This window comes from Curcuma longa, unplaced genomic scaffold, assembly GCF_044706935.1.
Source record: "Curcuma longa cultivar G26 ecotype Majalengka, Jawa Barat unplaced genomic scaffold, ITB_CL_G26_1.1 utg2646_np1212_2152390_RagTag, whole genome shotgun sequence".
NCBI classification, from domain to species: domain Eukaryota; kingdom Viridiplantae; phylum Streptophyta; class Magnoliopsida; order Zingiberales; family Zingiberaceae; genus Curcuma; species Curcuma longa.
The window spans coordinates 1,731,345-1,755,718 of record NW_027435599.1 but is presented as its reverse complement, the minus strand read 5'-3'; the positions used below and the strand labels follow the sequence as shown (position 1 = coordinate 1,755,718).

General features: G+C 35.9%; 5 protein-coding genes across 5 annotated transcripts; 3 read left to right on the top strand and 2 right to left on the bottom strand.

The window, feature by feature from the left end:
• Nucleotides 1–792: 792 nt before the first annotated feature.
• Nucleotides 793–7,823, top strand: LOC141819889 (phragmoplastin DRP1C-like). The gene is made up of 17 exons (XM_074707145.1): nucleotides 793–981; nucleotides 1,095–1,158; nucleotides 1,245–1,349; nucleotides 1,742–1,843; nucleotides 3,339–3,389; nucleotides 3,482–3,543; nucleotides 3,905–3,995; nucleotides 4,298–4,362; nucleotides 4,468–4,662; nucleotides 4,762–4,881; nucleotides 4,961–5,031; nucleotides 5,383–5,608; nucleotides 5,817–5,867; nucleotides 6,113–6,353; nucleotides 6,541–6,680; nucleotides 7,073–7,245; nucleotides 7,632–7,823. Exons 1-16 carry the CDS (start codon nucleotides 850–852, stop codon nucleotides 7,196–7,198), a joined length of 1,842 nt encoding a protein of 613 aa, XP_074563246.1. The 5' UTR covers nucleotides 793–849; the 3' UTR covers nucleotides 7,199–7,245; nucleotides 7,632–7,823.
• A 422-nt stretch (nucleotides 7,824–8,245) lies between these two features.
• LOC141820074 (uncharacterized) lies at nucleotides 8,246–12,263 on the top strand. The gene is made up of 7 exons (XM_074707358.1): nucleotides 8,246–8,698; nucleotides 8,809–8,864; nucleotides 8,943–8,988; nucleotides 9,803–9,886; nucleotides 10,252–10,368; nucleotides 10,844–10,923; nucleotides 11,893–12,263. Exons 1-7 carry the CDS (start codon nucleotides 8,246–8,248, stop codon nucleotides 11,993–11,995), a joined length of 939 nt encoding a protein of 312 aa, XP_074563459.1. The 3' UTR covers nucleotides 11,996–12,263.
• A 2,186-nt stretch (nucleotides 12,264–14,449) lies between these two features.
• Nucleotides 14,450–15,138, bottom strand: LOC141819961 (large ribosomal subunit protein uL15x-like). Its single transcript, XM_074707229.1, has one exon. The coding sequence runs from the start codon at nucleotides 15,065–15,067 to the stop codon at nucleotides 14,615–14,617; it is 453 nt and encodes a 150-aa protein (XP_074563330.1). The 5' UTR covers nucleotides 15,068–15,138; the 3' UTR covers nucleotides 14,450–14,614.
• Nucleotides 15,139–18,770: 3,632 nt separating this feature from the next.
• Nucleotides 18,771–19,878, top strand: LOC141819976 (homeobox-leucine zipper protein HOX21-like). Its single transcript, XM_074707244.1, has 2 exons — nucleotides 18,771–19,322; nucleotides 19,410–19,878. Exons 1-2 carry the CDS (start codon nucleotides 18,807–18,809, stop codon nucleotides 19,746–19,748), a joined length of 855 nt encoding a protein of 284 aa, XP_074563345.1. The 5' UTR covers nucleotides 18,771–18,806; the 3' UTR covers nucleotides 19,749–19,878.
• A 3,815-nt stretch (nucleotides 19,879–23,693) lies between these two features.
• On the bottom strand, nucleotides 23,694–24,203 carry LOC141819980 (transcription factor ILI5-like). Its single transcript, XM_074707250.1, has 2 exons — nucleotides 24,077–24,203; nucleotides 23,694–23,984 (listed from the first exon to the last, which is right to left on the bottom strand). The coding sequence occupies exons 1-2, from the start codon at nucleotides 24,176–24,178 to the stop codon at nucleotides 23,829–23,831; spliced, it is 258 nt and encodes an 85-aa protein (XP_074563351.1). The 5' UTR covers nucleotides 24,179–24,203; the 3' UTR covers nucleotides 23,694–23,828.
• Between the last annotated feature and the right edge of the window lie 171 nt (nucleotides 24,204–24,374).

Here is a 24,374-nt window from a genome sequence, read left to right as displayed (position 1 = left end):
TATTTTAAATAAATCTTCATAGAATTTAATTAATGCATATATTTAATTTAGGCAGTAAATCAGAAAATTTATTATTTTTTAATAATTAATTAATTATCTTAATATAGTAAGGATGCAATTAATTCACGTCTTCAATTAAATTAATAATTTAACTTGTTTAATAATTAATTAATAAGCAAAGATAACGTCTATTTACCATTTAAATTAACTTAATAATTCTTATTTTTAGATTAATTTCTAATTAAATTTGTTTTTTGAAATAAGCAGCAATTTTTGCATACTAAAAAATTAATAATTACTATCTACTTTAAGATTATTAATAGTTAAATAATTTATTTTTTACTTAGCAATTGACCATAGGTTGTTCTGGTTGGCTCGATTATTAATTATCAAATATTTAAAGTCTTAAGTTTATGTTAGATGATTAGCATTGAACTCTAAATTTAATAAGATATATTCAGATATTTAATAAAGTTGATTGTGCTAACGATCAAAAATAAAATGATTTAATTTTTAAAACTAAATTTAAATTTAAAAAAAAAATGCAAGCAAGGAAGGTGGGTGGTTGGTGGAGGTCTATCGAGTTTTCAAATTATTAGTTCACTTCGAATCTTCGAGGGGTCAGTTCGAGCTACCACCGATCCTGTCCGTTCATTTTGACGGAGGTTCCATGGAACCTCATGTGATGGACGGCGAGGATCCGTCCAACTGAATCGCCGGTCCCGTACCTTTTTAAATGGCGACGTTGTGGAGGACACCTCGAAAACCATTTTTTCTTGTTTTTTTTTTTAATTTCCTTCTCGCGGATCTCGCCGCTTTCCTCCCTCGCCGTGCTCGTCCTCCACCACAATGGCGACCATGGAGAGCCTGATTGGGCTTGTGAACCGGATTCAGAGGGCGTGCACCGTCCTCGGCGATTACGGCGGCGAGGGTGGATCCCTCTGGGAAGCCCTCCCCTCCGTCGCCGTCGTTGGTGGTCAGGTAACGATGCGTCTCCCCTCGCTCCTAGTCCATTTCCAGCTTTATTATTTCTTGAATCTGTCCAATTTTTGGACTTGTTCATCGGCTCTTGATCTGCTTCCTCGGGATCTCAGAGTTCGGGGAAGTCGTCCGTGCTAGAGAGCATCGTGGGAAGGGACTTCTTGCCTCGTGGATCTGGTAATTACTCAATGAGGATCTGTTTCGATCCGTGTTAGTCTTCTTATTCCTTGGGAGACAGTTTGAGATCTGTGCGTTTGGATCAGGTATTGTGACCAGGAGGCCGTTGGTGTTGCAGCTTCACAAGACTGAGAGCGGGTCGGAATACGCAGAGTTTCTTCATGCTCCTAGGAGGAAGTACACCGACTTTGGTACGATCGGGTTCACTAACTCATTTACTTTTTCTCTGTTCTTCTGAAGAATATTAGTAGCTCAATTTATGCGCACAATATCTTGTAATGAACTTTTCGTTTTTGTAGTAGTACTGTTTCACGTTTAGATTTTTCTCATATTTTTTCTAAGCGGAAAGACCTTGCATATTTGCAGTGATTCTTTGATTCTACTTGCTTGGTAGATGGATGAAATATTCAATTCCTCTTTCTTTTAAATTGAACAATTTTGATGAATTGATACCCTTTATAGTACTTTCAAGTACAGTGAAAGGTTTCTGATTTTGTCTTCTAATTTTTGCTTTAATTATTTTACTTAAATCTATTTGTACGAGCAACATGATTAATCTTGTCTGAATTTTTAAAATATACAGCTGCTGTGAGGAAGGAGATTGCAGATGAAACTGATCGGATTACTGGAAAAACAAAACAAATATCCAATGTCCCAATCCATTTGAGCATTTACTCACCACATGGTTAGTAACTTAGTATGCTTGCAATGGTTTTTGCTCAGGTTTTCATTTAACAAACTGTTGTTGATAAATGTTAATATATAAATTTGTTTTTTACCATTTGTTTATTTTCCTCTTTTTCATAAGTTCCCGCAAGAGGAAAATGAATCTTGTAAATGTTACCTGTTGTTCTCAGTCAATTTATAAATCCCTTACATGGTGAGGGTAACCAAATCATAAGGAAAAACTACATTCTGGAAGTTGATATGTTTTTTGCAAGCCCTTACATGGATTTGAGATGAAATGAATGCACCAAGGCAAGGAAATACAACTACAACTGAGGAACCATGAGGATTCATACTTGGCTAGTTAGTGTTTTTTTGTAAAAATAACATCATGTGAGTGGATGATAAATGGAAAGATGACAAGTGAACTCAGAGTCAGGGGTCATGTCCAAGATGGTGGCAAAGGTAGGCAAGATGAGGCAGCTGTGATGATGTTTCCAGTGCAATTTGGATGTATCAATTTTTAGGGTAATGAAGAGAAGATTCCTCTCACTTTCTTCTCAGTCTTTCTTTGAAATGTCTATTTTCTTTCTCCTCCAGTTCTTCTTTCTTTTATCTTTTCTCCCACTCAATAGCTGACTGATTATGGTGGTACTGAAGGCCTTTAAAAAACTTGCTAGAGTGACCATTCTATTGGGTACCACAGGAGTGAGCCAAAAATAGCCACTATACAACATCATTCTATGGCTCATTAGGGGAATTCATCTAGAAGGTGAGCTTTGATCAGTTGGATGAGATAAAGTTATCTGCTAATCATCTGATCACCTGCATGTATTAACTTAGCCTGTGGCTTTAGTCTGTCAATTTGTAGAAACTTTTGTTTTCTGAAGCCTACAATACCTTCAAAGGTGGTGCACATAGTAGTGATATTTACATTGCATCGTTATGGTCTGCCTTTTTTATTAAAATTAGCTGCATTATTTTATGTAAATGTTGAAACAAAAGTTAGTTTTTGACACAAGTATCTGAAGTTACTTTCTATATCATGTGATACTTATTGCACGAGTTCCTTTACTTTTATGCTACCGTATGAAGATTAGAAATACTGATAAAATATCACACTTGATGCTGTTTAAAATTGCAGATAGGATTTGATCAAAAATGAATAAAGCGTGAATTGGAACTTTGTTAATATGATTGATTGGGAAAGATGGTTGGCGCACTAGATATGCTGTGCTTATCATTTATGTTATGTACCCTCATGAAAACACACATTCCACATGCATATAAACAAAACTGATATGGATAAGTATGCATCACATGTAAGATCCATATATTTATTGCCATAAAACTATGGAAATGTTATCTTTTGTTTGTTATAATTCCAATTATGCAAGATACTGTATCTTTTATGGTGTATTTTCAGATCTTTTGTTATACATGGATGTTCTGATTCCTGCACAAAAATCAGTATCTTCCAGATCATTTTGTTTGATCACATTGCTTTTCTGCAGTTGTTAATTTAACACTCATAGATCTTCCTGGGTTGACCAAGGTTGCTGTAGGTAATGATCTAAACCTAAAAGTTATCAACTGTAGTTCAGCGAACAATATTATTCTATTCTGAGGAAATTACTGAATCTTCTTTTTTATGCAGAGGGACAACCTGAATCCATCGTGAGAGATATTGAGGATATGGTTCGGTCTTATGTTGAAAAGGTTAACAAAATGCCTCTAGATTTCTGCTTTTCCATTGTTATGGGAATTAGTTATATGCATTGAATTTTGAGTTGAGTTAAACAACAAATAGTTAGGTTTCTGGTTCTATTTTACCTATCTATATAACCTTAGGCACCAAGATTATGTACCCAACCTAACATGACTCTTCCAACTTACTTGCCTTCTTAATATACATACTGCAAGGTCATTTGCCACTTTGCACAAGGTGTGATTGCTTCCATAGAAAATCTATTTTTTGGTGTCCTCTTTCAAGGAAGCCTTTAGTATTTTTCAAATTCTATTGAAACTATAACATCATCTTCCTTATTTTGATGCTGAGTTTTTTTTCCCATAATTGTAGCCCAATTGTATCATTCTGGCCATTTCTCCTGCTAACCAAGATATTGCCACCTCAGATGCCATCAAACTTGCAAGGGAGGTGGATCCTACAGGTAGAGAATTTACTTATATTTACTTAGTGAGATAAAACTTATTTGTTTTAGTGACAACTAAATTATTCATGGAGATACAGATAATCAGAATTTATTTGCCGATTATGAATAGCACATTATAATAATAATAAAGTATAGCATAATAATGTAGAATATAATACTTGAGAGATTAATAATAATAAATTTTATATGTGTAAGTTTGTCATTCTCATTTAACTTTTTGAAAATAGAGATCACTTAGGCCTTTTGATTACATGTATACATATAAACAATGGATGTAAATTTTTTGTTCATTTATCCAGGTGAGCGAACTTTTGGTGTTGTAACAAAGCTTGATCTTATGGACAAGGGTACTAATGCTCTTGATGTAAGCTATACATCACTAATGAATCTATGATGTAAAATTTGTGAACATTATATCTTATAGAGCAACCCTCCCTTTGAAAGCTTACCTTTGTTTTTGTTGTTCTAGGTGCTGGAAGGAAGATCATATCGGCTGCAACATCCTTGGGTAGGAATTGTCAACCGCTCACAAGCTGATATCAACAAGAATGTGGACATGATTGCTGCACGGCGGAAGGAACAGGAGTATTTTGCTGCCAGCCCTGATTATGGACATCTAGCACATAAAATGGGTTCAGAGTATCTTGCAAAACTACTGTCCAACGTGGATCCTTTCTCCATTCTCATTTTAGCTCTCTTGTTCTTTTCCCATTTTGTTGGTAATTTTTTATACTGGAAATAATCAATCATTTCTCTTTTCTAGCATCTGGAGAGTGTGATCAGACAACGAATACCTAGTATAATAGCTTTAATTAACAAAACAATTGATGAACTTGAAGCTGAGTTGGATCGGCTTGGCAGGCCTATTGGGGCTGATGGAGGAGTAAGATACATACCCCAATACTGTTTTTGTGCATAAACTTTTAACCCACTCAATGTTCTTGCATGGTTCGAATTTGCAGGCACAACTTTACACAATATTGGAGATGTGCCGTGCATTCGATCGAATTTTCAAAGAACATTTGGATGGAGGGTAAACTGTTTTCACTTGATTTTCTTATGTTGATGGCACAGTTAAATCTTCTGTAAGTATTGATACTGGTCCAAGCTCAGACAATTATCTACTGGTTTACCGAGCAATAAGCCAGTCAATTGTCTGTGTATGGAAAAAAATGTATGTATTTTTTGACACAGCTGTATTGTCAGAGTACTGGTCCTTCGTTAAACTGGTAGCAGTTGTGATTTTATCTTTTATTCCCTTTTTTGGTAAAATTTGATTGACCTATGTTTTGCTGAAATCATATTGACAAAGAGAAATTTCTTTAATGTGGCAAATATATGGCAAACTTAACTTGTGTTATGTTTTCATTTTTTTTTGTTCTAGACGACCTGGTGGAGATCGCATATATGGGGTCTTCGACAACCAACTACCTGCTGCTTTAAAAAAACTCCCTTTTGATAGGCATTTGTCTCTGCAGAATGTTAAAAAGGTTATTTCAGAGGCAGATGGTTATCAGCCCCATTTGATTGCTCCTGAACAAGGATATAGAAGGCTGATAGATAGTTCTCTTGGCTATTTCAGAGGTCCTGCAGAGGCTTCTGTTGATGCTGTAACTCTCTTTGCCCACTCTCCTATTCCTTTGATATCATTGCTATGCTTCTATGAACGCTTCATTTTTGCTTATTGTGTGATGCAATTGCTCTACAAATATGTATTTTTTTTTTGTCTGGATATTGATATAAATCAACTATGCAAACTAATTTGTAAACTTTCATTTAGCTATAGCCTAAGCAAATTTCGTTCACTTTAATTTCCAGGTGCACTTTGTCCTGAAAGAACTTGTTCGGAAGTCCATTGGTGAGACAGAGGTAAGCATCCTTCTGGTAAAAGTTTGGAAGCATATAATTTATGTAATACATGCTTTCTGGTTCTTGTTTATCTAGAAGCTCAAGTTGTGCCTAAATGCTTCTTCATTATCATGTCCATTAATTATCATATAACATTTTCCTACAAGTTCTCTGGATGTCTTTTCACTGTAGTGAACTTTATCTGTGGCGCCATAGTTTTTGTTGTTTGGATTGTGATGAAGTGGTGGCTGCTTTTCTATCGGTAGGAATTGAAGCGTTTTCCAACTCTCCAGTCAGACATAGCAGCTGCAGCAAATGAAGCCTTGGAAAGATTTCGAGATGAAGGCCGTAAAACAGTTCTTCGTCTGGTAGAAATGGAGTCCACCTACCTTACAGTGGAGTTCTTCAGGAAACTTTCTCATGAACCTGATAAAGGTCAAGCTCCTGGCTCCATACCAAATTCTCAAGCACCAGATAGATACGGAGATAACCATTTAAGGAGGATTGGTAAGTTGATACTCCTGGTTGTAAAGTTTTCGTTCACTGAGAGTACAATATATACTAATTTGAGTTCACTCTGATAATATCTGACATCTCATCCTGCTGTTTTCTTTATCCCAGTCAAATTAATGCTTAAGATTATTTTCTTTTCTTCACAATGGCCTCTTTGAGATGCACATCATCTGATTTTCAGGCTCCAATGTTAATGCGTACGTCGCCATGGTATGTGACACACTGAGGAATACTATCCCGAAGGCTATTGTTCATTGTCAAGTTCGAGAAGCAAAGAGGTCACTGCTTAATCAATTCTATGCCCATGTCGGGAGTAGGGAGGTGTGTCTTCAGTCACCACACTCATCTTGTGATTTTTAATTTCACAGCCACTCATGAAAGCCTTGAGATGCATTAAAATGATGCCTACTTATCATGTAGTTATGCAATGGGTTTTCCACTAACACTACTACGTATATATAATCTTTATGAACTTGCTAAGATAACAGACAACCTATCCGTAACAGAAGAACTAAGACCCAAAAGAGTTGTACTAAACGATACATTTTATAATGAGCCTCGTTTTTTAGCTCCAATTGATTTGCCAACTAAAAGGGTTGACCCCGCACTTGAATGCTCATCCATTTGCTCTTGAATGCATTTTACTTGGACCTTTAGGTCCATACAAATTTCAAAATTGGTTCAGTTTGACATTATTCATTTTTGCCTTGCAGAAGAAACAACTTAGTGCTATGTTGGATGAGGACCCATCCCTCATGGAGAAGAGGAATGCCATAGCGAAGCGACTAGAGCTCTATAAGTCAGCTAGACATGAGATTGATTCTGTCGCATGGAAATGATAAACTAAACTAAGCATCAGATGCCACACAAATGAGTAAAAGCAAAGGTGAGAATCCACTTCCACAAAGTTCCATTCCTTGATTCTATCATCGAGCATTTTCTCCATACCATCGCGACTAGCAGTAGGTCACTGCTTATGCATCTGTACTTACATAAGTGTTCTTTTTGCATCCTGTTTGGTTGGATCATCTCTAGCCCCCCTTTTAATTTATTTAATATCTTATAAAATAAAAAGTATATTCAAGGCAGATCACTCCTTTTTTTCCATTTACTTCTTTAAATATGCTTGGTATCAAATAAAAACTCAGGCAAACTTTATTGTTTGTTATTTTCCCCTAATTTTTGTTTGCAAATAAAAACTCCAACATTCTTCTTCCCTTTGCAGTCTTTAGTCCACACACCTCTTCTTCACCGTCTCTCTCTCTCGTGCAGGCTTACTTATGTTCGCCATGAACCACAATCTGGTGAAGTGACAGCAATGCCCTAGATGTGAATTGTGATGGGACACCAAGGAGAAGGCAAAGACAAGATGAAGAAAACGTGTATTAGATAAATACTTGTGTTCTACTTTAATGCATAGTGCTTATGATAACTGTCCAACCAAATAAATTCTCATTGATTTAATGGAGTGCAATTACTAACTTTTTTTAATTTTTAAGAAAATGAAAATGGAAATGAAAAAGAATTTTATATTTGAACCAAATTGATATAAGTATTTATACTAATCCAATATAAATACTCAAATCATACAATCAATATATATAACATAAATATGACATGTTTTGTAATAAAATTTTATAGGTTTAATAATTAATCCTGTAAAATATGAGGTAAAATTTAAGGGGCAAAATAAATTTTATTTTTCTAGCTTCAAAAAAAAGCAAAAATCCACCCAACTTCATATCCGAGTCAATGGACCGGGAATTTAGGGTTACTTAAAGCCGAGCACGTGACAGATGGGTTGAAAGAAAGGTTCTCTCTCTCTTTGTGATGGCGGTCTGCCTTTTTGAACCGCCCTGGCAATTCGTCCCTCGAATCTGCCCGCCATGGCCTCTCCCACCTCCGCCGCCTCCGCTGCCGATGCTGCTGCCTCCCCCGCGGGCTCCGCACCGGATCCACCCTCCTCCTCCGCCCATCCCCTCCCTCAACCGCGCCCATACGCCTCCGCCTCACTCCGCCCTTCACCGGTCTTCTCTCACCAGCCCCTCCTCGGCAAACCCCTAAACCCTCCCCCTCCCACGCAGGGATTCCTCTACCACCACCGCGACGCCTTCCCCCCGCGCCCCTCCGTGCGCCCCTCGCAGGCCGCTGCCGTTATGACCTTTGCGGCAGTCGCACAGGCGAGGCCCTTCGCGTACGGGCCCGCAGATCCGATGGTCCCCCAGATGCATGTGCCCATCCACCACCTGAGGCCGCCTCCTGCGCCGTTGGTGGTCCCTCGGCCTGTCGTCGCTCCCACCGGCCCGACTAAGAGCGTCCAATCAGGAGTTCATCCAAAGGTTCACTTTTCACTATGATTTCATACCTTCGTTTGTGGTTTTATCACAACTAGAGCTTGCTACGGTAGATTGAACTCTGGTCTGTACATTCCTCTCAATTTACACCTCAGGTTACGCCGCATCCTTCAGTGTCTTCAACACCAGAGGACAAAAAATTTAGGAAGAGGTAAGTGACTATTTGCATGATTTATCTTAACTTCACCTCTTTTCTTCTTGCTATCACCGATCAAAATGAGCTGTGCAGGGAAAGGAGCAGGGAAGATGATGTTATGGTGATTAATGATCGTAAAGTAAGCATTGGCACAGGATACGTTTTAAGACTTATTTGCTATGTTGTAGAAGAGGAATATTAACACTAATGCATATATGTCTTTGTAGCTGTCTTCCATGTCTATGTATGCCTAATGTCATGAAGAGTTATCCTTCAACAACTATTAAATATCTTAAGCATATAGATACCAACCTAATATACGAGCTTGAATCCTTTTAAGTGAAATCGACATGCTTTTTCATGTTTCTGTGCATAAAAATAGAATCTGTTTGATATGAGATATCTCCATTAGGTTTAACATGATTTTTGTGGGAATATTTATAGTGAATATCTAGTTTTAAAAAGGCGATAGAAACCTTAGTCGATAGAGTATATTTGGTGGAACATGAATGCTGAATGTTGTTGCTCTTTAGTGTTTGTAAAAGGCATTTCCTTATAGGTTTCACATTTCCATTATTGTTCTGATTCCAGTTTCATATTAATTCAACAACATTTTTTTAGTAAGTATTAGTTGATACTCAAACCATTAGCAAGATGAAGGACATTTATAGCTAAGTATTTCGTCCTCTATAATATTTGGAGCATGGTCAATATGTTATTGGATAAAAGATTATTTAGTTCAATGAAGGTTGCATTGACCTGGCTATTCCAAGCAAATATTATTATTATTATTATTATTATTATTAGAACACTACTGTTTGTTCAATTAGGCTGGTTTTGTTTTATGACATAGTTTGCACGCTTGGTTGATGTAATGGCATCTATTGGTAGTCAGTCACACTGTGCAGTAGTTTAAACCTCGTCGCTGATGATGACTATTATGGCTCTTGAAGGTCAAGTTATTGGATGGTTGCTCAACCTCCCTTTATTCTCTTTGCCGATTATGGGTGTGGAATGGTCATCCTCATGAAATTCAGGTTTTGACATTCTCATGTATTCAAGAAAACTATATCCTATGATTTTTTTGTGTGTGTGTGAATTTGATATTTCAAGCTTCTATGCTTCAAACTATAAGAATCATCTTGATAAGCAGTTTGTCATTTGATGACCACTTTACCATTTCTTGAGTTTGCTTAATACCCAGTGATTATACTCTCCAAAAGGATCTTTCTCGTGTATATCTACTATCAAGAGTGAACATTATGGCATTGGGTCCTGCCATACGGACTGGTAGTTTGCGTCCATAGGTGCATAGGATTGTAATAATTTGTCAAGCATTAACAATTTCCTCCCTCTCTCTTTTTTGTTCTTTTATTTGAACATGAGCCCTATTTATTTACAGACAAACTTTGGAGATGGTGAGAAGCTTCTTCCAAGACCTTTGCCTGCTTCTATGGTAGATTCTGAAATGAATGCACATGGAAATGATACTGAAGCTGATGATGTCAAGGACGATGAGGTATATTTCTGAAGTGACTGAACAAGTTGTGAATGGTATTGAGGCTGTAAAGCATGGCTTCAGCAATAATAAAAGAGGATTTTAGATGTCTTGGAGAGAGAGAGAGAGAGAGAGAGATCAACAAATTTTTTGTCAACTGCAATCTTTATTTTGTTAATCAGAGGACCATTTACAGTGTCATGCAAGCTATATTAACTACTTGGATTATTGACTTGGACCCTATTATTTTTTTCTCTAGATATGGTAGTCAAGACATATATATAGCTTGATGGAACTGAGACATTAGAAATGAAGACCAAGTTTTATACCAAGCACTACGTTCATTACTTTCACAATCACTTCTTTTGTGGTTTTCTAGGTGCTTCTGTTGCATGCTTTCATTTGCTTAATAACATTTTTTCTTTGTTAATGACCAGAATGGTATAATTTTAATATGAAAAGCAAACTTGTGCTGACATGTAAATTAAACTTGCAGCATGTTGGCTCTATCGAGGAGTTATCTATGGAAGATTTGCTCCACAGACATGTAAAACATGCAAAAAGTGTCAGGGCGCGGTATGCTTATGATATTTTTCCCTTTATTTTTGTTATCCTTTCCATCTTTCTTAACCAATAAGAAATTGCATATTGTTATTCAATTTTTCAGTGGAAAATTGAACTTTATCAAGCAAGTTCAGTTGCTTAGCATATGCTAGAACTATACAATTTTTTTTCATTAATTTTTAGATGTTGGTTGTATACATATAATGGTGTTAACTACATGTCATTGATTAGCCTAAAATATCTCCCCACCACGATGTTTTGTTGGACAAACAACCCAAAGAATTGTGGCATGGATGATTGAAATACTGTCACTGCTTCCCTTGTTACTGTATGTAATATTCTTATTTATTGGATCCTCGTAGGCCATTGTGCTTCCTCCTTTTTTATCTAAAGAAGGTAGTACCAGCCTTCTAGGAGCCACTCTACTTCTATGCAATGAGTATATCCGTTTACAAACTCTTGCTGTTTATGATAGCTTTATTCAGATGTTACTGAAGGTTGACACTTCCATACATGCAATCTTCTGGTTCGTGCTTTAATCTATCAACATATTGCTGTTCTATCTTAGCAAAGATCGATTTGGAAATAATTAGGAATAAAATAATTATTGTTGTAAGATGAGATAGTGTAGAAGAGACTAAAAGAATGTTTTGTTTATATGTGAATTATTATCCTACTAACTAAGAAATACATTTTTTTTTGTGAATAAAAAAAATCACTATTGATCCAATTTCTGTATTATGAATTTGCTGCTTAACGAGTTTTGCATTGTAAAAAATGCACCTGCTAGCTGCTGCCTTGATTTGGCTGTTAGCTAAGAACAAAGAGACGTTCGCCCAATTAGCATTCAATATATTTCTTTTTTTTTTTTTGTTTCGAAGAACAAATCTATGTTTTGCTAGTCAAGAAGAAAAACTACAGAAACTGTTAAAAGTGTAAAGATTTTTCTTAATCTATTGTTTCTTCACCAATGTGATGTAGATTGAGAAAACAGCGTCTTCAGAGGATTCAACGGTGCAAACAGAGACTTGCTCTTCTTCTTCCTCCTCCAAGTGAGCTTGGTAAAAATGAGATTACTCCATAAAATCGGTTGACCAATTACGATTTGGTGTTTCACTTCGTCCCACAGGCTGTGCCTTTACCAGCCACTTCTCAATCTGGTGTTAAACTACACCCAGAGCTGTCCCATGTTGAAACGTGCCAATGTATGTTTGCTAATCTTTAAAATTGTTGTCGAATATGGATTGTACAGCTCTAGATTTGTTTATGCCAATTTCTTCCTCTTTTATAGTGCTTTTCTTCTTCAGTTTTATGATTTTGAAGCAACTGTACAAGAGAGCTTCTCCACATATATTAAGGATTGAGAATAAGGTAGATAATTTTGATGGAAACATAGAAAATATTGGAGAGAAATAACTTGTGAATTTTGTCATGATCATTCCATTCATATAACTCAAATGGTATATGATCATGTCCTCTCAGGGATCATAGTCTCTAATTTTTATCTTCCTATTAACTTGCTTCTAATCATATTTAGCATTGTGTAATGCTTTCTTGGAAGTTACATTTAATTCTTTGATGTTTCTGTTCTGTGCTTGTAGATAATCTTATTATTTAAAAAAAAATTAAATAAATTAAATTGAATTTTTAAATTATTTTAATTCCATAGATTATTAGTTAGGAAGGAAATTTAGTAAGCATGAATTTGAATCAAAAGGCAACAGATGCAGTGACGATCACTTTTAGTAAAACAAAAAATGATGTGTGTCCAGGTATGTCTATCCTTCATTCACGATGATCGATCTAAGTAAGTTATAAAAACACAGATGAGCCACAAGAATGGCTCAGGACTATGAGTGATACATTTATTTCCCCTGCTTGAGAATCCAATCTCATTGTTTGAAAAACTCATCATTCCAATTACCATCGCACCAAACCCCAAGAGCATCATTTAGTAACAACTTTAGAAATCCAAATTAAAATCTAAATTAGATTTTTTTTTTTTCAGAAAGTGTTAATAAATTAAATTGTTGAAATTTCATAATGAGTATTTTTTAGCGTATTTATAAAGGTAGAAATTATTTCTAATACAAATTTTATTAATAAAGATTCACTTGTATGAGATATTTCTGAAATCCTTTTTTTTTCAATACTATAATCTATTTGTTATAATTATAATTTTTAAATGACTGAAAAATTCTTGATATAATTATAAATGATGAGACAGGTCATTGTTTTTAGTTTATATCCTTTCTCATGAATAATTGAAATTGATGCAATTATCAATCCTAAATTACTCACTCTTTCAATGTTTAAAATTCTATTTTCATTTGTTATTTTATGACCGATTAAATCCTAAAATGACCGACGACAAAACGCAAATTCGATTATCCCACCAAGATTCGACCCAACAACCTACGTGAGAATCGGGAGTTAAAATTTTCAATTATATCTGACCAAAATTTTACAAAATTATTTTTAAAATTTAAAATCAATAACGACTCAATAACAATCAAAATAAGAAAACAAATCCAAGAGTATAATGATACCTATTTAGCAAGCGTAAGAAACTTCTAAGGCCATCAAACATTTTTTGACAAAAAAGTGCAAAATAATTTTTTTTAAATTATAGCCTCAAAGAAAACTCAATAGTGCAGCAATATAAAATCAAACACTAGTCAAAAGTATTTAACAACTATAAAGGCTTCAAAATATGAACAAAAAATGGGCAAAAAGGGGACTCCAAGAGTTTAACAATGTCAATTTATCAAACAAATTCAAGGCCTTCATAATCACCAAGGGCCAATTTGAATCTAAACAACTAGAGTCATTTTTAGTCGATTGATTAATCTACTGGTCACAATTAAACACCTTCAACCAAAAGTGTTTAATGATTCTAATAGGATTAAAATCTGAAAAAGGTAAACATGGATAGACTTAGAAGAATACCAATAGTGAAACAACATGAATCTAAAGCCTTGAAGGTGTACTTTTTGCAAAAAGTGTTTGACTTCTCTATCAATCTCAAAATTTGAAGGAAAAAAAAATGCAATCTCAGAAAAGATTGCCCTATACAGATACTTATTTGACACAAATCTAAGTTATATACAATCATCAAACACTGTAACCAATTGACTAGCTGCATTCAATCAATTGAAGTCTCTTCTAATCAAGTGGCACTATTTTGACAATTAGGTGCCTTTTAGAAAATTTCAGTGTAATATGCAATTTAGATAATTTTAAAAGTTAGATGCATGAAATGATAACTTGCAAATTTTTAAATTTCTCATTATTTCTAACTCAATGACAGGCAAAGATGCTAAAACAGAATGCATCCAGTTGAAATATATAACACAAGAAACAAGCAGCAAGCTCAGTTTTCAAGAACCTCAACGTGCAAAAAAAATCCAATTTTTATGTAATATTTGTCTACAGATAACTTTGTAGATTGGAATCTAACTCATTCCTGATGAGTTCTTACTGAACAGTAACGTAGCAAATTGAAATATACGAGATGCATGGAGTGGCCGTTCAAACCTGAGCAAAAAAAACTTAATTTTGAATGGCAACAAAGATTGGAATTGACCAGAACGTTCGGCAGAATACCACGATGACTTATACGTTGACAGATCCAAATCCAAAAGTACACGAATTTTAAGAGTAAAGTAAATCGTCACTCAAGAAATGGAACTAACCGACAGGATCAAGCAGTGAGCACGACGGCGCCGCCACCAGCCTTGATCTTCTTCTCAGCGATCTTCGAGATGAGCTTGGCCTTGACGACGATAGGGCGGCCCGGCGGCAACTCCCCCTTTCCGAGGACCTTGAAGTAGCCGAACTGAGTGACGTCGATGAGCGGCGCACTGGTGCCGCTGCCATCCTTGGAGGCGGCATCCTTGACGTCGTCCGGGACGAGGGACCAGAGGTGATCGACGTTGACGATGGGGCAGTGGTACTTGTTACGGAGGAGGTGGAAGTGCCGCATGCCGACCTTGCCGAAGTACCCCGGGTGGTACTTGTCGAAGAGGATGCGGTGGTGGTGCATGCCTCCGGCGTTTCCGCGTCCACCAGGGTGCTTGCGGTGCTTCCCTATGCGACCGTGGCCGGCACTGACGTGGCCCCTCTTCTTCCTGTTCTTCTTGAAGCGGGTCGTCATGGCGGCGGATGGCGGCTCACCTCCTACTCCTCTAGGGTTAGGGTTTCTATAGACTGGAGGAGAGAGGGACAGAGGGTGGGGAAAAATTCGAGACCGAGCATTATATAGAAGTAGGGGTTGAAGCTGACTCGTCCGATTGAAGTTGGACGGCTTCTGATGAAATGAAGTCAGCGAGGTACTGGTTTAGTGAAGAAATTTCAGTAAAAAAACTTGTAAAATAATTTCTTAATTAAAGAAATATTATAATAAAAATACCAACACAAAGTATCAAGATAGAACTCAATTGCACCTATGAACAATAGTAAACGAGGACTAGCGTTCGAATTCTAATAAAGATACAGATTTTAAAGATTGAATTACGAGTTATATTTGAGATTTATTTGATAGATAAGCATATAGACGAAATTATATTCCATATTTGTATGATTGTAAATGAATCTAAAGTAAACGTTCATGAATAGACTAATGTTTATAAGCAAACTAACTTGTAAATCTTTCACTTGTTGTTTAACTCGGCCCTTTGTGAGTTAACTCGAGTTCGATCTGAGGTTGTTTTAGTCCTATCCAGGGCCTCATCGACTTGATAGAAGCTCCAACAATACTACTCCGAAGCTGTAAACATCGGGTTTCGCAGAGAGCACATACAAATTTGGTATCTTTCACTTGTTGTTTAACTCGGCCCTTTGTGAGTTAACTCGAGTTCGATCTGAGGTTGTTTTAGTCCTATCCAGGGCCTCATCGGCTTGATAGAAGCTCCAACAATACTACTCCGAAGCTGTAAACATCGGGTTTCGCAGAGAGCACATACAAATTTGGTATCTTTCACTTGTTGTTTAACTCGGCCCTTTGTGAGTTAACTCGAGTTCGATCTGAGGTTGTTTTAGTCCTATCCAGGGCCTCATCGGCTTGATAGAAGCTCCAACAATACTACTCCAAAGCTGGAAACATCGGGTTTCACATAGAGCACATACAAATTTGGTATGCAAAGACTACTCCACTAAGATTTGGGATCTCTTAATTTTGTGCACAATTCACTTAAGAGGCGCTATTGAATAGGGAACTCTCCAAGCTCCCCTTTGCCATGTATTTAAACCAAAAGCATTAGCCGATTAATTAGTTTAACCAAATTCGAATGTTGAAACTAACCGAGATAGTTACTCTCTACTTGCAATTACCGATCGCCATAAGCACAATGGACTAACTATGTCACATGAATACATGACACACGCCGGTCATTCTCTTATGGCCTTGGAAACTCTCGAGTTTGTTCGTCTAGCCAACCTTTGCGAACAAAACTAAAGCCATCTTCACCAATAAGACTCTCCAAATAGAAAATTCCTGAGGCATTCTTCAATCCCTCTATCGATTTGAATGCATGAAAAAAAAAAATATAGTTTAAAGAGATTTATAAATAATATTATAAATATCTTTATGTGTAATTATATTTTAAATTAATTAAAACCATCATTAATGTAGAAATCTCTATCACTTAACTCCTACACTTTGCTAACTTTCATAGAAGATCATTTTAGGATGTAATTATTTAAATGGAAAATATAAAAATAAATAAATAACAAAGCTTTGATTGATATATTTATTTATTTATTTAAAAAAAAAGTGAAATTGAAGTGTGTTAGACTTGACCAATGCAATTGGGCCGGTAATACAATTGGGCTCTCCACTTTTGGGCCTTCATGGGCCAAGAAGGCAAATTTGGAAAATAAATATAACATTTATAAATTTCATATTTAGGAGCAATAATTCTCGGAAAATATTAGGTATCCCTGTCACAAATTCAACAATTTCTCTAAAATAAAAATTTTAAACTCTTAAAAATAGAAATATTTTTTTAAAAGTAAAAATTAAAAAGGCATTCCATTAATCGCACACCCCACTATATTTTTTATACCTGTAATAATTTTACTTTCAATGTTATTATAACAATAACTACTATAAATATTATAATAGTATTGTATTAATTACCTAAATATTATAATAGTAATATTATAACGAGTACTAAATAATTGCTATTAAAATTTTAAAATGATTTTGATCAAATTAAAATAAATTTAATAAAGATTAAATAATTTTGATCAAATTGATAAAAATATTTATATATAATAATTTTAATTAAAATAAATATTGTAGTGTGCCATAATATAATAATTATTGAGTAATTACTTCATGTTATAATAGTCATAAATGCTAATAAAAGTATTTTCAAATAAAAATATAAAAATTGCCCACGTCGCCTTATGCTGCTTTGGATTTGGTGTGAGAACGATTTAGTTGTTGTGATGGCATCATAAACAATCTTCCCTTATTTGAGTTCATGTGGTAGATAGATTTCCTTGGGAACACCAAACTTTGTGTTTTTCCTCATCCAAAATTAATTTATTAATATCGAGGAAACAATATAGATATTAAAAAAATTAAAATAAACCAGATTTTTTTAAAAAAAAGTAAATTTACTATTAGATTTCAAAAATTTTAATTATAAATTTAAAGTGCTAGCTAGATAAAATATAATGATTTTTACCATAACATATTTGTAAAAAAAATACAGAATGGTAAAATATGCAAATTATTTTCTTAATTCAAAATTGTTTTGTTTAGAGCTAGGGTTAGTTAGACTTGCCACAAGGGCCAAATGAATGGTCGGTAAAAAGTTTATTTTACCCTTTCTTTTTCGATGGTAATATATAAAGACGTGAATTAGGGTTTGGAGAGTGAAAGGTGATGTAGAAAGGAACAAGATAGCACGTTAGCTTGTTGTGGGTTAGGTGGCAACCCTAATCGTAACCCTAGGACCCATCTCTCTCTCAAGATTCTTTCCTATGGCCACCCCCTACAAATTCAATGGTTTATCTATACGCATCCAGCCCATTCCTCCATTTCCTATCTTTTATTTGGTTACCTTATTTTCATGTCAACCCCACACCTCACATGGAAAAGAATCCCCACTCCAATAATCAATACGTTTTCCTAAAAATATTTATTTTTTAGTTCGGTAACAAAATTAATTAAAATATCACCTTAGTAAGGAGTAGAATTGAGATAGATAGAATTTTTGTTCATTTTGCAAATCCTATCGTACTATGATGAGCGAAAAATGAGACATCATATTTGATTTGTTATAAACCCTAATTCCTTGTTTATCTTACACATAGTTGCTTTGCAAATATCACCTTATAGTAAGAAGTAGAATTGAACATGATGGCAAAGATAGATAGAATTTTTGTGCATTTTGCTAATTTTATCATATGATGATGAACGAAAAATGAGACATCATATTTTATTATAAACTCTAATTCTTTGTTTATCACCTTAGTAATTAATTAAGTAGTCTAATTAAACATAGTGACAAAGATAGATAGAATTTTTATGTATTTTGTTAATCTTATAGTACGACAAAGATGATGATGAACAAAAAAAATGAGATATTTTATTTTGTTAAACCCTAATTCCTTGTTTATCATAAGAAGTAAAACTACATAGTGACCAAGATAGATAGAAATTTTGTGTACTTTGCTAATCTTATCGTACGATGATGAACGAAAAATGAGACATTAATCTTTGTTTAATTAATTTTTTTCAGATATATATATATATATATATATATATATATATTTCAATTTATCAGAATATTCAACTACTTAATGATCTCATCAGCCATCTGTAGTCTCAGATCTCTGCACATGCATCTTCCTCCTCTGCTTTCCTCCTTTTGACCTCATCAATGGCCTGCAATGAGATGGCCGCCAGCTCCGCTGCCGCCGCCTTCTTCCACCCGACCTTCGTGGCGCAGGTGCAAGAGCAGCACCAGCAAGTGCACGCCAAAGGCGCCGGCCTGGGTCCACCCAATTGGCCGCCTCGCCCAATGGGCAGCGCCTGCGACGGTGAGGGAGGTGGCGCGGCGGGGCGCGGCGGAGGCGGAGGTGAGCAGGAGTACTTGTCCGACGAGGAGGGGCTGCAGCTGGCAGGGGAGAAGAAGCGGAGGCTGAACGTGGAGCAGGTGAGAGCTCTGGAGAAGAGCTTCGAGCTCGGGAACAAGCTCGAGCCGGAGAGGAAGCTGCAGCTGGCTAGGGCGCTGGGGATGCAGCCCCGGCAGGTGGCCATTTGGTTCCAGAACCGGCGAGCTCGCTGGAAGACCAAGCAGCTGGAGAAGGACTTCGACGAGCTCCGGAGGGAGTTCGAGGCCGTCAAGGCCGAGAACGAGGTCCTCAGATCCAAAAACAACCAGCTCCAAGCCGAGGTACCATCTTCGCGATCGAATTCTCCTCGCCGACGCCCTGAATTAATTTTGCAGTGATCCGACTCGCCGGTTGACGATCTGCCGCAGGTCTCGGCGATCAGAGGAAGGGAGGCGGCTTCCGACGTGATCAACCTCAACAAGGAGACCGAAGGCTCCTGCAGCAACCGGAGCGAGAGCAGCTACGAGATCAACCTGGAGATTTCGCGCCGCACTTCGCCGCTGTTCCAGACGCCCAGGCCGCTGGACATGAACCAGGCGTTCCAGGGCTCCGCCACGGGCGGCAGGGCAGAGGCGGCGGCGGTGGCGGCGTGCCCCAAGCTCGAGGGCGGCCATGAGCAGGAGAATTTCAGCAACTTGCTGTGCGGCATGGAGGATCACCCCGCCTTAATTTGGCCATGGTCGGACCACCACCACCACTTCCACTAGTTCGATCTTAGCTTCTCCGATCGAAGTTTCAGCGATTGATCGATTGCTCTTGTATCAGAAACACTCATAATAACGATCGATATTCCTTTTGAATTGTGCAAACAAAAAAGATTGAAAAATAAAAATAGATTGAGAGTTGAGCTCCAATTCATTCGACGACTAATTGCTAAGTTCTAACCAACTTGTATCGTAAATTCAATGCACCAATATGATCGATAGTGAGGTGATCACAATGCTTGTCGAAGATAGACATGTGCAAAGGTCATTCATTGTATGTGTAAGCAAAATGTCTCCTTCCTACTACGAATGCACTTATCTTCTCTTTTGACCTCTTGAAGTTATGATCAATCGAGATTTACCATACACAACTAGTCTTGCACTATATATCTTCAATCTAGTCGTCTAATTAATATATGAATGAATCTATTTCCCCTTAGAAGAAAAGGACTAAAGACACATATATGTACATATACAGCATATAAAATGATAGCCTTGAAACTAGTGCATGTGTTGCCAACTATGCTAAAGTATTTTTCATCCTTTTTAACAAATTAATTGTCCTTTAATTTGAGTTTTTTTTCAAAGTAAGTTGTTTGTAGGCATAGACATGTGCGAGGCACAGAAGAGGTGGGGCATGGACTGCCACTGCTCAGGCATGAAGACAATTTGGAGAGCAAAAAAATATAAAGATTAGATGACAAACTTGATGCACTTCTGATTATCCACTCATTCAAATCAAATCTAGAATATTTTGAATTTGATATTTGGATGGGCCGTTTTGTAAATTTTGCAAATTGTAGGGATTCCTTTCTATTAAAATTAATTTTTCAATTTTTTTATTTTGAATTTTATGACGTGGAACTATTCTATCTCTTTATTAAAATTAATTTTTTAAATTTATTTATTTTGAATTATAAAACTATCTTACCTTTCTATTAAAATAAATTTTTTAATTTATTTATTTTAAATTGTTTCTATTGTACTTTTAACTCATTAAATTTATTAATCTCATTTAACTCTTTTAATTATTTATTAATTTTTTTTATATTTTTATTCATTCAATATATTCAATATTGATTTTATTATACAAACTATTATATTCAATAGTACGTTTATCAATGAATATAATTTATCTAATAATAAAATTATATAAAGTGAAGACTATTATAAAACATACAAAATTAATCTATATAATATAATAATATTAATATTAGATTACAAATTTATTGATATAAAAAAATAAAAATCATTCAAGAATTAATATAATATTTTAGATTTGACTCTTAATTTTTGAAAGTTCAAATACGAATAATAAGACAAAAAATATAAAAAAAAATAAAAGGAATAAAATTGTTACAGGAGGAAGTATAAGATTTTAATACCAATGACAATACGTATATAACTTAAATAAATATAAGTGTTTTATAATTTTTAAAATAATAATAACAATAATTTTGAACTGTCACGAATCAGGAATCAAATCATAATCGATAGTTTTAAATCGTGAACTTTGATCGCTTTGAAAAATTAAAGATAAAAGTCGATATTTTGAAATTATCAAATCAGTGATTTCAAATCATGGTCGGGTACAGTTGGTGGTGCATGATTGATTGCATTAGTAACTTTGGTTGTTTTACACACGAGCCCTAAAATATTTGTGAAATCTTAGCAAGAGCCTTATAGTGCTAGAATGGACCCGCTTCTCGATTTACCCTGATCGGTTTATACATTAGCCCTGAAATCATTTTAGCATGGGTTTATACATGAGCCCTGAAATATTCATGAAATCTAAATTTGACATCTAAGAACATTATTGGAATTCCTTGAAACATTCTAGACTCAATCGAAGATCTCTCACGTGACCAAATTAGATTATTGCTGACTCGAGGAGTCCAAATCAGCCTGTATATCGATTATTTCATCCTTACGATGAATATGAAAGTGTCGAGGTCCCATAGCATTATTTTTTTTGCACCCTTTGAAAGTCATAAAGGTGTTTTAACTAAAATATCTTAATGATCCAAAAGGGATAAAACCCGTCTCGTATAAGCATCATTTCTTCCTTATAAGTAATATAAATATGTTAACAAGCATAGGATATTAAGAAATCTATTTATTCTTAGAAGATCAAATTAGATTTTTTTAGAATTCTAATGTGATTCGATCCTTTTTCAAAATCTCACATTGGCTTTAATCATACAAGGCCTCCCATTGAGTTCGTATCGCTTCCAAGATATCCAACCACGTCCTTAAGGTGTTTCGATGTCCTTCTATATATGGATTGTGGATGGGAGTGGTATAGCCGAATAAAGACTCGATCGATCAAGAAATAAAAATAATTTTAAATTGAATAAATAAACAAGGAAATGAGAGAAAGGGATTTGGAGCGATGTTGTTGGGGAGGTGGAGGATCCGACAAGCCCAAGGTTGCACGATTAATGCAATGCAACGCAATTTAATGGAATGGCGGTGCGGGCCCCGCGTGGGGCCCTCCGCCTGACGTGGACTGCTCCTACAATCGGGAGTCCGGACACGGGTGCTCGCGGTCTCCGCCCGACAGCCGTTAAATTTTGGTGACGCAACTGGGACGCCTGTGGGGCCCTTCGCAACCGTACTCCTCCCTGTGAAACCGTTTAATTTGCTCCCCATTAATTCCTGAAATCATATCTTTATATTTATAATTTTAAAATACTATTAGACTATATAATAAATTATTTTTTAATGCTAATTAAATTATATTTTAAGTGTTATCATATCATATTTTATCTTATTTATTATTGAATTTTACTATGAGTGTTAACAAAATCGTATAGTAAAGAATTATTAACTGTACCATATGTGCTATTTATATTTTATTTTCTTTTAAAAAACATTATAAATAGGTTAATATAAATTGAAAGAAAATATTTTATTTCAAAAATATTAAATTTTAAAAAAAGATATATAATTTAATATTATGTTTTAAACAATAAAATTATTTTAATTTTCCTTTAATAATTTTATTGATCCAAATGGTACAAATTATTTATAACATAAGACAACAAATTGTCACTCCAATCCTTTAGGATAAGGTAGACTAAGTCTTGACTAATTGAGATTGAATCATTGTAGGAGGGTCAAGGGATACATGTGAAACTATGACTTGCAAAGTGGATATGATTAACCTAAATTTTAAATCCTAAACTCTAAACTCTAACACTTTAACATGAATAATGAATCAGGCATGTAAGATTGGATTATGCAAGCTCAACAAAGTTTTCAATTTCTCAAAGGAAAGGTAACAAATTAAATCCTTAAGTCCCTTCCTTATCGGGCTTTAAAGAAACCTTTCAAAGTTGAATGTGGTGTTTCTAACATGTGCATTGATGTCGTTCCCTTGTTCTTGTTCGTGCTCTAGATCATTGGAGCCAATATCTCCTTTCGAATATGGCCTTTACGATTCGATTTCTTGAACGCAAACCAAGCTCAACCAATGTCATGCTCTTTGGGAATTGGGTGGAGTTCCTTCAAGTGTTTCACTTTGTCATCAAGCACAAAGTGAGCTCACAAACAAAGTGGTGGATGTTTTAAGTCGATTGTCTACATATTACAAGCAGTGTTGCGAGCTTATCGCACTTTGGGAAACTTTTATTGGCTAACGATGGAAAGAGAGATTAAAAAATTAATTAGCGCGCGTGTGATTTAGTAATTTTAAAAGTAGGACGTGTGGTTTGCATATTAAAAAATTTAGATACTTGATTCGATAAAATTGCTCAATTATAAATATAAAATTTATTTTTTATAAAAATATATATATTCATATAACTTTATTCATTCACATAAATAATTGTTTGTTTTATTTTAATTACCTTTATTTATGGATTTAATATGAATACAATTATGAGAATAAATGTTATAATATTGTTATTATTACAAATAATAATATTGTGAAATTACTGTGTCTCAAACATTAATTAATCAGTGATAAAGTAATTAAGATCATAAATACACTTACACTGCACACCACCAATTAAGACAGGGCCGAGGTTACAGGATTAATTAGCAGCCTTAATTACGCAGATTAACTAACATAACCAACAATTAAGACCTCAAGATGCTCCTAATGATCTCAGCCTGCGGGCTGTCGGCCTCCATCGTCGCCATCAGCCCGCCGAGCTGCTCGCTCAGGTCGTCCACCTCCCGGTGGAGGCTCTTTATGTACCCGCACGTCTCCTTCAGCAGCTTCGCCGCCGACGCCTGCATTATAATTCGTCGGCGCTGTCAGAAACGTCCGGGGGAAAAGAGAGAAGTATATAGCTCACGCAGGAATTGTGGTTTGGTTGTGCTACCCTGCTCGTGGTTCTCCGGCGAGACTCGGGGAGGAGGGCCTGGAGCTTGGAGATGAGGTCGTTGATCTCGTCGTCGGAGATCCGGGAGCGGCGGCTCGACATGATGGCCTCCGGCGAGGGTGAGGAGGAGGAGGAGGAGGAGGAGGAGTAGTGGGGAGGAAGGTGGGAGTGTGTATTAGTAGGAGAAGGCAGTGGGCCCACATGTCTCGCTGTGGTAGCTTTCATTGGCCCGAACGGTCGGGCCCGGCCGGTGGACCACCACTCTTTCACTCTCCTCGCATTAACTCCATGGGTGATA